The sequence below is a fragment of the Apodemus sylvaticus genome, chromosome 2, assembly GCF_947179515.1.
Source record: "Apodemus sylvaticus chromosome 2, mApoSyl1.1, whole genome shotgun sequence".
Lineage (NCBI taxonomy): Eukaryota > Metazoa > Chordata > Mammalia > Rodentia > Muridae > Apodemus > Apodemus sylvaticus.
Window position 1 is genome coordinate 117,555,719 of NC_067473.1, and position 12,375 is coordinate 117,568,093.

A 12,375-nucleotide genomic window follows, 5' to 3' on the forward strand; every position below is an offset into this window, starting at 1 on the left:
CTACATGCTCTGTGCAAAATCTGCACTCTCCAGTTTTCTTGTGAACAGCTTTCAAGCCATTTTGTAAAAGGTCATTCATTGTAAAAGATCAAAAGAAAATGTATTCTCTTGAATCTCAGGGACAGCTTAACAAGAAGGTAGTTCTGGGCCGATGAGAGATCCTGTCTTAAAGAAGAGAGACAATGTTACTGAGAATGACACCTGAGGTTTACTGTGGCCTCCACAAATGCATGTACAGACATGCGCATGTACCTACACACACATGTGCACATACAAACCCAAAAGGGAGGTAATAAATCCAAGTATTCTCTAGATAGGGTGTGCCTGGAGATGGCCCTCTGTTCACTTGGATGCTCCAGGGACTTTGAGTTACTCTAGCTGAGTAATGTGTTAAGCTCTGGAGACCCACGTGTTTAGCTTCCAATGGCTGCAGCATAGCAGGCAAAGACAGACAAAAAGATGATCAGAATGGTGTTATTAGCTCCTCAAGGAAGCTGTGCTAAGGAACTCCATACACCGGAGGTGAAGATGAGAATTGAGGCTGGAGGAGGCTGGGTGAAGAAAGACCTATGCACGCCATGGGTGGTGGGGTTGGAGAAGAGACTGAAGAGTCACGAGAACTTGGGGGTGGGGGTGGGGGTGGGGGTGGGATGGTTACCATAGTGACCTGGATGCTTTTGGAGGTAAGCTATATTCTTCTCTTGTTATTGTCATCAAATGCCTGCCAAGCAGTAACTTGTTCATTTTAGCTCACTGTCTAAAAAGGAATACAGTCCATTATACTGGGGAAGGCACAGCAGCAGGAATGTGGGGTCTGTGGTAACATTGTTAGCAGTCAGCTAGCAGGAAGCAGAGAGTGGTCAGCTGGGGGTGGGGGTGGGAGATGGGGGTAGGGGCGGAGGGGACAGGGGCGGGGTGGGAATGGGCAAGGTTAACAAACTTCAAAGCCCATCCCAGTGACCCACTTCCTCCAGTGAGCCTCCACCCGTTAAAGATTGCATTATTTTTCAAATCCTGTGTCACTGGCTGGAGACACATTGAGCCTATGGGGGACATGGAGGCCACTGCAGGCTTCAGTTGGGCAGTTGGAGGTCAGTGGCTCCTCAGCCACTGGGGACAAGCAGGTGTGGGGACAATGTGATGAGTTTAGTTGAGACATTCTGAGAGAGAAGTGTGCAAATGTGATGCTTAGTGGTTCCCTGCAACAGGGCCTGGCCTGGGCCTCTGCATGGTCTCCATGGTCAGATGAAGTAGTGAGAGTCATTGCATTTAGCAACATTTCCTACAGGGTAAAGTGTAGAGAGGAGGGTTGGAGAGAACCTGGAGAATCGGAGGCACAGGATGTAGAGAAGAGTGGATGGAGACATTGGAGGAGAGTCTGCTGAAATCAGGGGGACACAGCACCCACTGTGTGAGCAGGAGCAGCAGATACCGGGCAGCAGGGACTCAGCAGGGAAGGAGGTCAGGTATGGATGGGCACATTATTTGTGTTTTTATAAAGGACCTGGTGTTTGGCCCCATTTTTTATGTCCCTACCCTGGATATGTAGCTATTAAAAGGTTAAGGTTGGCTTGTCTGGGGTGGAGACCTTGCAGGCTGTTGGACACTGTGAACATGATCTCCTAGAGAAAGTGCTGCAGCAGGGAGAGTGGCCTCATGTGCCCACACTTTGTAAGTCCATGGCTCTAACTGTTTCCTTAGCATGGGTTTGCAGCTCCACCACTGGGTCAAGTAACATTTCCCACACTTGGAGGAGGGGTGTGGAGAGCGACAGAGGGAGGTTTGGGGACCAGAGTTCACAAAGACACCTTCTGTTAGTTTGAGGGCTGTGGGGTACAGTCTCTCAGGGTGGAGGAACTTTCCAGAAACCTCTGAATGGATCTCTGTGGGAGGCTCTCTTCCCTCCACACTACACTCTATTCTAGAAACATGTGACTTCACCCAGCCTCCTCCCCCCTCAGGATCCCTGAAGTAAGTGATCAATAGAGTTTGGAGGCCACTTGAAACCCTGGGGTGCAGGCCAACATTAAGTAAGCCACAAGGGGCGGGGCAGTCAATATCATCACAAACAGGAGATATGGACTGTCTCCAGGATCTTCCCTTACACAGGAAGCCTCTGACTTACAAAATGAGACCACATGAAGACATGCTAGCTGCCTTCCCAGGCAACAGGGACTTAAACCAGAAAAATTCATTTAAAGTTATTTTGAAAGTTGCAAAACAATCCTGCCTTCTTGGGTGACAATTCTTCCTGTCACGAAAAGTTTATTTTGGGAGAGAAACATTTCTCACAGATATAAACCCATCATCATGCAATGTATCAATGGATCCCGACTCTTAACAAAGCCAGCATCACACAATGTTTCAATAGATCCAGACTCCTAACAAAGCCAGCATCACACAATGTATCAATAGATCCAGACTCCTAACAAAGCCAGCATCACACAATGTATCAATGGACCCCTACTCTTAACAAAGCCAGCATCACACAATGTATCAATGGACCCCTACTCCTAACAAAGCCAGCATCACACAATGTATCAATGGACCCCCCACTCTTTTTTTCTTTCTTTTTTTTAAATTTATTGATATATTTATTTACATTTCAAATGATTTCCCCTTTTCTGGACCCCCACTCCCGGAAAGTCCCATAAGCCCCCTTCTCTCCCCCTGTCCTCCCACCCAACCCTTCCCACTTCCCCGTTCTGGTTTTGCCCTATACTGCTTCACTAAGTCTTTCCAGAACTAGGGGCCACTCCTCCGTTCTTTTTGTACCTCATTTGATGTGTGGATTATGTTTTGGGTATTCCAGTTTTCTAGGTTAATATCCACTAATTAGTGAGTGCATACCATGATTCATCTTTTGAGTCTGGGTTACCTCACTTAGTATGATGTTCTCCAGCTCCATCCATTTGCCTAAGAATTTCATGAATTCATTGTTTCTAATGGCTGAATTACAATGGTACTCCATTGTGTAGATATACCACATTTTTTGCATCCACTCTTCTGTTGAGGGATACCTGGGTTCTTTCCAACTTCTGGCAATTATAAATAGGGCTGCTATGAACATAGTGGAACATGTATCCTTATTACATGCTGGGGAATCTTTTGGGTATATGCCCAGGAGTGGTATAGCAGGATCTTCTGGAAGTGAGGTGCCCAGTTTTCGGAGGAACCACCAGACTGATTTCACACAATGTATCAATGGATCCCAACTCTACTTTTGGACACCAGCACTATCTCTGTCCCTTCCAAATACCAAATACAAATACTTTCATCTTTGTCTTCTGTAATTACATGGCTGTACCAAAGGCTTTGCCATTGGTAGCCTTGTCCCCGCCCCCTCCACCCCCTACCCGGCCCATGCTGACAGCTCACAGAACCAAGTGATGAAGAAGCCTGGATTATGCTGATTTGTATAAAAAAATGCAAGATTTATCTCCTACTGTTACAGTTCCTGGTCCCCACCCCCAACTGATGCACCTGGGGTCTTTATATCCCATTGCCTCTTGTGGCCTGAGGCTAGCCCACTTACCACTGTGCAGCAGAGGGGCCAGAACCACCAGAGCAGCGCCAGGGCCAGCAGCAGGAAGAGGATGAGCAGCGCGATCGCCAGGATGGAGCCGTCTGACTATGGGGCGAGGAGAGGGTGGTCAGTGAGGTGGAGCACTCGGGGTCTTCCCTTTCACCCTCCACCCAATGATGGAAGATTTAAGGTCTAGATTAGAGCATAGCACACTGCACACCAGAGTCAGACTGCCTGCCACTCAGGGTCAAGGCTGTACAACACACTCTCTTTAGCCGATTTTCAAGAGAAATAGACTTAATATTTCATGGTGAGATGCCTGTTAGGTTACAGTAAACTAAGTCCCACTTGTCACCAGCTGTCTGTGTTCTGAGGCTGCTTGTTATGGAAGTACCTGGGACCAGGAGTCTAAGTCCTTCCCCACCAGCCATACAAGTACCACAGTGTCCTGGGGGCATAAGATATGCTGTGTTCATCAAAACATATCCTGATATCCTGAGTGGAACTGATAGCCCCACCTTTGGCCTAAGAAACCAATTAGGGATATTTTCTTAGATAATGATACAATTAAAAAGACAACTGCACACATTCTTAATGTAGAATTACCAAGCTATCAGCTACTATGCTAGAATGTGCTGTCAAATAACATTTAAACAAGGGAAATAATTCCTGGGATAAAGCAATTTTTATACACCAGAGTCAAGAGTAAGGGGCAGAAAGTGTCTTGGATATTTACTAACAATCTCAACAATAGCTTTTTGTTTGTTTTGAGACAGGATTTCATGTATCTCGGGCTGGCGTTGAAATCACGATTTGACTGAGGCTGGTCTTGAACTCCTGATCCTTTTATCTCTCCTCCTGACCCCCAAGTGCTAGAGTGCCAGGGTTACAGGTGTCTGCCCCACACTGGGCATTTTCACCGATGGATCATTTATATATATTGAGATGTTAATGTACCTTCACTGCCAGGCCAATTTACTTCTTTTTTAAAAATCTGTATTTTCTCTTTCCTTTAAAAAATTTTCATACTGAGAAACATCCCAAGTGGCCTCTTTAGAATCTTCATGGTGGGGTGTCTCTTGGACGTCAGAGTGTGAGCACGGGGAGGCTTGTTCAGTAAGTGATCTGTGGGATCCACAGATGGGCTCAGGAGGAAAGAGGCTTGCAACCCAGCTGTATGTCACCATGTATGCCACCTTAGGGAAGGACATTCACAGGTCTCTCTACCAGGATCTCAGAGCTGTCCCTTTCCCACATCTACACACGAGGGAGAGGGTGGGTGGCCTGTCCAGGGTGACCCCACAAGTTAGTGACAGAGCCAGGATATGAGTCACTCCTACTTTGAGAGCGCAATAGGGCTCTGGAAGAGGTTTAAAGGCAACTCTCATTCCCTGGAATTCTCTGGAATGTCTTTGACCCAAAAGCCAGGGAACTAAACACCCATGGCTCCAGCCAAAGAGTCAAGGTTTGGGAATGTGGGATTGCCCCTCAAGGGAGCCAGGCCTCAGGCTCAGGTGCAGGGCTGGGCAGTCAGAGTGTGGGGTAGGGGAAAGCGAGGGTCTTCCACAGACAAGGCCATGGTAGGAAACCCCGTTGGGCCAAGGCATGCCTACAGAACTCTGGAACGGAACATCCACTTAGTGGTGTCCACAAGAAATCACCTGTTAGTTAAGGGCCAGTCCTGTGTCCTGTCTGTCTCTGTATTCTAGGTGACCAAGAGAGGGAAGAGAGCTGCTGCCTACATATCGACCAACAACAGAAGGAGCACTGCCTCCATATCGACCAACAACAGAAGGAGCACGGGGTGGGAGTGAGAGCAGCAGACCTGGCCATCCCATACAAGCGATCACTTCAGACACGAGCTGGAATTTTCCTGTGTTTCCCCATAGCAACCAGCACAGTGAACATTTCAGATCGTAAACCTGTCTGCACTTGGAATAATAAGTGGTTTGCTCACCACGAGGCTTATAAAACTGCAACCTCTGTAAAGGCTGCAGACTTCGGCTATTGACTTCACACACGGCACCCTCCTCCCTCAGAGAAACTGAAGCAGAGGCTGAGACACTGAGCAGCACAGCTCTACATTCCTGTGGAAGATGGGGCATTTTCTGTGGGCAGCAAGGGTGAAGGACCGGCTCGCGGTGGCCGGGGGTGGGGGTGGGGAGGGTGGACAGCTTCCAAGGAAGACATGGGGAGTGGGTATTGGCTGGCTCTGCTGCAGCTCCTTGGGAGTCATACGTCCCCCTAGTTGTAGTGAGGAGGAAGAGGGGCAAGGAGCCCTTCCCTAGGTGTGGAATGGGGTGTTTAGATGTTGTCTTGTCCCTTAGAGAAAGCTGATACCTAGGTCCCATGTGCTTCCTGAAGGTGTCAGTGCCACATTTGTAAATGTTGCTGTCAGATATGAAAGTCTGAACTTTGTTTTCTAGAAGCGTAGAGCTGGAGCTCACGGTCCCTCAGGAACTGACGTGCACCGCAGGTGTCTCTTGTGTCTGTCCTCTGTGTTTAGTGGGCAGCTCAGGGACATGGGACCAACTAGACCGGCCCACCGTGCTCAGTCTGTGGAGGGGATCTAAGCAGAGTAGGAGCCATGGGTTACTCCGTGGCTGCACACCCAGCGGAGAACAAAGCATGTTTCTCCTAAAGCACACACTTGCACACCGAAGGAAAGACAATGATAAAAGTGTTAAGAATATTAATTACTAATATAGCTAAAATTTATTGGACACTTATGTATAGGGATTATCTTTATTCTTTCTCTGTACTAGGCTAGCACATTCCATTCCTATTGATAATTTGACGAACTCTAAATTTGATTTTCTTATTTCCCCGACTTAATCGTTAAATATACTGAGGTAAGAAGATCCAGAGAAACTTGGAAGGCTTTCAGAAAAGGCCACGGTTTTTGTTTGCTTGGTTTTGTTTTTTACACATAGTCTCAGAGTCTCTCTGTAGCGCAGGCTGGCCTAAGTTTCTGCTCTCTCTACCTCATCCTCAGGAGTGCTGGAGAAGCCAGAGTTGAAATGTGGGCAACCTGGCTCCCAGCAGGCGCTAGGCCTTAGCGAGCTGACCTGGGCTGGGGAACAGTGCTGGGGAACCAGCACTTCACACAGGGGTGACTCTTGGATAGGCAGTGTACTGGCTGGTTTTGTGTGTCAACTTGACACAGGCTGGAGTTATCATAGAGAAAGGAGCCTCAGTTGAGGAAACGCCTCATGAGATCCAGCTGTAAGGCATTTTTTTTCCCAATTAGTGATCAAGGGGGGAGGGCCCAGCCCATGGTGGGTGGTGCCATGCCTGGGCTGGTGGTCTTGGATTCTATAAGAAAGCAGACTGAGTAAGCCACGGGGAGCAAGCCAGTAAGCAGCACCCCTCCATGGCTCCTGCCTCCAGGTTCCTGCCCTGTTTGAATTTCTGTCCTGGTTTCCTTCAATCATGAACAAGGCTGTGGACATCTAAGCTGAATAAACCCTTTCCTCCCCAACTTGCCTTTACAACATGGCGTTTCATCATAGCAGTAGGAACCCTAACCTGCAGAGGCAAGGAGAGACGGGGACTCCTGCTCAGAGGCAAGCACAGAGGTTGACAAGTGAAGGTGTGAGTGGGGATCCACCTAGGGGGAACTCAGCGAGTGTGGAGTCAGGCGGAAGGCAGCTGGATTGCCTGGGAGAGGCACTCAGGGCAAATGAAGGACTGTGGCTTCTGTCCACACAGAGCACAGGAGAACTCTGGGTAGCTTTAACTTGGGGTTTCTGTGATCTTGTGGTCAAGTTTGTTTTCTAGGAAATTGACATTGTATATACTGTAGAGTCATAGGGCATAGGGAGAACTTTAGGGATCAGAGACCAAAGGGCAGGCTATTGGTCCCGAGCTGTCAGGTCCTTTATGGGTGACACTGGACAAGCTTACTCCCAGACACTTGCCTTTTAATGGAAGCGCTTAGTGTTCATCTGACTGACCATGGCCCGCTAGTGCCTCATGCTTCCTAGATTCTCCACAGGCCTGGGGCTCGGCGCTTCAGGCACAGACCAAGCTTAGTTGCTTTAAACAATCATTCCTTCTCCATCATTATCAAGTTCCTAGAGGAAGATCCTCCTATCTCCACTCTTTCCCACATGCCAAGAGGCAGGCTCTGTCTGTAGCCAAGAGTTTTCTCAAATGTCTCACAATACACACCAGACTGTGGCCTGGCACTCTAGAAGGTGCCCTGACTTGTGTTCCGGGCCTTGCTCTGGGGCAGACTGCTCTGCCTCCTTTGTGTTCTTTGTATCTGACCTCTAACAGCACTCAGTGATCTTGATTCATTCTTGGCCCATTCTGTTTTACATGACATCTGCTCTTCAAGAAGAAGGAGGAGGAGGAAGAGAAGGAGGAGGACAAGGAGAAGAAGGAGAAGGAGGGGGTAGGGAAGGAGGAGGGGGAGAGGGAGGAGGATGAGAAGAAGGCAGTGGTGGCTTCTTCCTGGGTGAGCACCCAGAGGGCTCAGGGGCTGCTATTGCACACAACCTGACTCTGGACCAGTGTGTGCTAGGCTTCTGCCCTGACTGTCCTCCAGGCCTTTGTGGACACACTGAGAGCCCAGTGGGGCCATTTAGGCCAGTAACTGCCCTTAGGTAACTATGTCTGCCAGGTCCTGCCTTAGCTGATTGTGTTAAGTCACGCTATGCCCTATTGTAAGTTATTACACATAACAAATACCTATTTTGTTTTTTTTTTTTTAAGACTGTGTATTTCCTTAGAAGACTCAATTTTACAAGTATCTTTTGACTCCATTTTCAGGGTGAAGGGTAATGCACCTCCTGTATGGACCAGAAACAGCACCCACCATCTGTCAGGCACACCCACCTAGCATGGACTGATGCATGACATCTTCCTGGGCAGAGATAGAGCCACCCCATAAGTCATTGGAGATGAATTGCAGCTGCAGGGGACATGGATCTATTAAAATCATATTGCAGGAACCAGGCCCAGGAAGTTATTAGACACATCAGACCCAGGGAAGGGTGTGACACCTTCCTCTGAACCCCATAAAATGACGGATACATAATACTTAGCTGGTATGGCTCCACACCAACCTCTTATCTAATACCTATTGTATGTGTAGCACAGACCAACAAGCAAAAAGCTGTCTGTCTGTCTGTCTGTCTGTCTGTGGAGCTTCAATTTGTCTGGGTTCCCTGACATTGACATTGTCCACTCTATGCGACTGCCTCCCCATCCCCCTGTTCACCCACTTGTTCCTGGACCTAAATCCACTATTTCCAGCTCTGGACGCTGGCCCAGCCTTTTTCTCCACGCTGCAACATTGTTGCTCACAAGCTGAGACCCCAGCAGCAGCCCCCTCTGGGCCCTGGCCAAATTCTTAAGCACTCTCTTGGCATACTTCTGAGACCTCCTGATTCTGCAGCAGGCTCTTTTTTATTCTATAAGCCACATAAATGCATGGAGGTATATGGATTGTGTACTGTGCGATATGAGAATTAATATTAGTCATAAAGATTGACATAAAAGAACCTGTATTTGTCTCAGCCAGGCTACCAGGGTATGCGTGTTATAAGACAAATCGCTGTCATTGAAACAGTTAAACTATGTGACTTATTGTTATTCAATACATGCTGACATTGAAGGAAGACACAAAGCTGTTTGCCTGTTTTTGGTACAGTGTACTCGGGACACTAGTGCTAAAGAGAGGCAGGTCATCCAGGCACCAGCCCGTTGGGTTGGGGTATACTTCCAGCTGTGGGTGCTGAGGTTTTATCAGTGAGCAATTTCAAGCCTGCCCCACCCTTAGCTCACAGAGCAGCAATGCAGACAGATGGAGTTAAATCAGAAGGCTCAGCCCTGCTCTCTTCCCAGGAGCACAGTGCAGCTGGATTAGCATTCTCTGACCTTCAGAGGATTCGACTGGCTTCTCAAGGCTCTTAAAATGAGGGCATCCTTTCTCTTTAAGACAAGGAGGGCTCTCTCCCATGGAATGGGTCTCAAGCTGGGCCAGTCATTGGCTGATCTCTCAAACTCTACCCCATCTTTATCTCTGTTCATCTTGTAGACAGGACAAATTTTGGGTTGAAGGTTTTGTGGGTGGGTTGATGTCCTCCTTGCTCCACAGGAAGTGGAGGTGGCCCCTCCAGTCTCCATATCTCCTGCTGGTAGAAGTCTCAGCTAAGGTCACCCCTACAGACTCCCAGGGGCCTCCCCTGTTCCAGGTCTCCAGCTAGTCCCAGAGATGCTCCCCCATCGATTTCTGTTCTCACTGCCAGTTCTCTCCCCACATCTGATCCCCATCCCTGTTCCCCTCCTCACCCCATCTCCTACCCAGTTCCCTCCCTCCATCCACTTCCGATGACTTTTTGTTTTTCCTTCTGAGTAAGATTCCTCACCTGGCACTGTTAATGAAAGTCTGCTATACTTGCAGTCAGGAGCCTAGCATAACTGTCTCCTGAGAGGCTTCATCCAGCAGTGGATGAAAACAGAGGCAGAGGCCCACAGCCAAACATCAGGTGGAGTTCTGGGAGTCTTGAAGAGTGGGAGATGGGATTAAGAGAACCAGAGGGGTCAAGGACACCGCATGACCTACAAAGCCAACTAACCTGGGCCCATGGGGGCTCACAGAAGCTGAACCACCAACTAAAGAGCATGCAGGGGCTGGACCTAGCCCCCCTATACATATGTAGCAGAGGTGTAGCTTGGTCTTCATGTGGGACCCCTAACAATTGGAGCGGGGGTTGTCTCTGACTCTGTTGCCTGCCATTGAATCCCCTTCCCCAAACAGGACTGCCTGGTTGGGCCTCAGTGGGAGGGGGTGTGCTCAGTCAGTCCTGCTGCAACGGGATGTCCCAGGGCAGTGGTACTTATGGGGGGCTTCCTCTTCTCTGAGGGGAAGGGGAGGGGTAATGGGGAGAGGGATTTGTAAGGGTGGGAATGGGAGGAGAGGGAGGACTGAGTGGGGGGCTTCAATCAGGATATAAAGTGAATACATTAATAAATAAAGACAAAGAAGGACATTATTTTCAAAGGTAAAGATTTGCAAACACAATAAATGAAACCTTCTCTTATCTGGTGGGTGGGATCTCGGGGTTTGGATTTCTTACACACAGCATGGCACGGGCTGAGGGAGGGTTGTGGGCTCATGCCTGGGCTCGTTTGCTGTAGGAGACACAGGCCTCTGGATGATACAAAACCCAAGACTTGTGTTCTTTTTTGTTTTGTTTTGGGTGTTGCCTTAGTAAAGGGAGGAAGAATCAGCAGGAGGCTGGAGTTGTTCAATGTAAAGAAATGTGAAACCGAGTCTTCAAGCTGGGTTTGCACTGTGATTCCACCTGATGCCCTGGGTCTGGGGTGCAGCCAGGAAATGTCTCCCTACGGGCCTGGAAAACTGTGCCAGTTAAGGCGGGACCCGTCCTTCTTTACTCCTGAGGTCTCCTCCTGGGTTGGGGCGGACTGTGTGCGACTCTAGGCTTGTTATTTTCCCTATTCTCACACAGCAAATAGAGCACTGGGCAGGCCTGGATCCGCCTTGTCTCTTGGGCATGCGCTGCCCCAGGGTGGATCACCCTGGCTGCAGGTTTTGAGGAGCCCAGTGTTTTCATGAACTCTCCTAGGTCCTTAGAAAGCAAGCGGCCCCAAATTCTAACTAAGCAGCCTTGGGTAACTCGCCCAGTGACTAGTGTCTCCGCTGGCCGTGGCCAGGCCCAGCGTGGGTCGATCAGCCTGTTCAACACAATTCTCACCGTTTCCAGCCACACTCAGCCAGGCTGTCCCCCACAGCCTAAAGACAGCATTGAGGTTCTCCTGGGTCAGTTCACTCACAACCGAGGCAGAGGGAAGGGGCACTTTACCCTCAGCGTCTTTGACCCTAGCATCAGTCCTGGTGATTGCAGCAATGGAGTTTTGAGGAACTTGTTTGTGCTGTAGGAGACGCGGCAGCAAGGGCCCGCGCTCCTGGGTGGTGGTCTGCAGCAGTTGTGTCTGCTCACGTGTGCAGGCTGTTGTGTCTGGCAGACACTTGCCATTTAACATTAGGTAAGACTCATCCGTTTCTGCTGGTGGCCCCTTAAAGCTTGACTGGTTGGAAGATACTGAACTGATCTCCAGATTCTACATAGGGAACCTGGGGAGCTGGCTGAGGACATGGAGGCTCCAATGATCCCTCTTCCCTTCCTTCTGATGTCTCCTGTGGTCTGTTATTAAGCTGGTTGTCTCTGAACATCACTGATAGCCCAAAGGGAAAGAGACCCTCTGGTCAAGGGCAGCTCTGGCCACTCACCAGTGACTTGCACAGCAATCTGCTTGTTCTAACTGGAGCTAACTGGAGCTAACTGGAGCTGGGACTGGTGAGAGGGGCACAGTCAGGGGCTGTGAGCACGACAGCATAGCCCTGCTTCAGTGGGACACTCACACAGTCAGCAGAGGACGGCAGGGTAGAGGGGTGCAAAGGGCTGCACCCCACTCTCTTCTCCCTCTGGCTAGGGCTGTGCTCTGTAAGAGTCACATTCCAGGGCTCAGAAAAGGAATGCAGAGCCTTTCTAGCTGGCTGCTCAGAGCCCTGCTTCCTGCCCAGACAGAACCAGTGGAGCGTGGGCAAGTTTTATTTTGAAAGATGAAATTTAAGTCATTTTATTGCTGGATGGGCAAGGCTGGAGATCAGCATCCTCTCTCCTGGAGCCGTGCCTTCTGCTGTTCTTTCTGGCCTCTCTGCCATCCCTGTCCCCTCATGTTCAATCCTCCTGCCCCTGTGTCTGTTGGCCCGCCCCTTCGCCATCTCTCCTGCTTCCTTTCCAGATTCCTCCCAGGCTTCTGCTGGCACGTGGCTTTGGGGCAGCCAGCACACTCTGTGGAGCCATCCTTCCTCA

At 49.4% G+C, this 12,375-nt stretch overlaps 1 protein-coding gene across 1 annotated transcript in view; it reads right to left on the minus strand.

Annotated features, from left to right (window-relative positions):
• Antxr1 (ANTXR cell adhesion molecule 1) overlaps window positions 1-12,375 on the minus strand; it is a 188,343-nt gene that overhangs the window by 71,393 nt on the left and 104,575 nt on the right. The window contains exon 13 of the mRNA XM_052174247.1: window positions 3,536-3,631. Within this exon, the coding sequence (XP_052030207.1) occupies window positions 3,536-3,631 (96 nt within the window). The remainder of the gene's footprint in view (window positions 1-3,535; window positions 3,632-12,375) is intronic.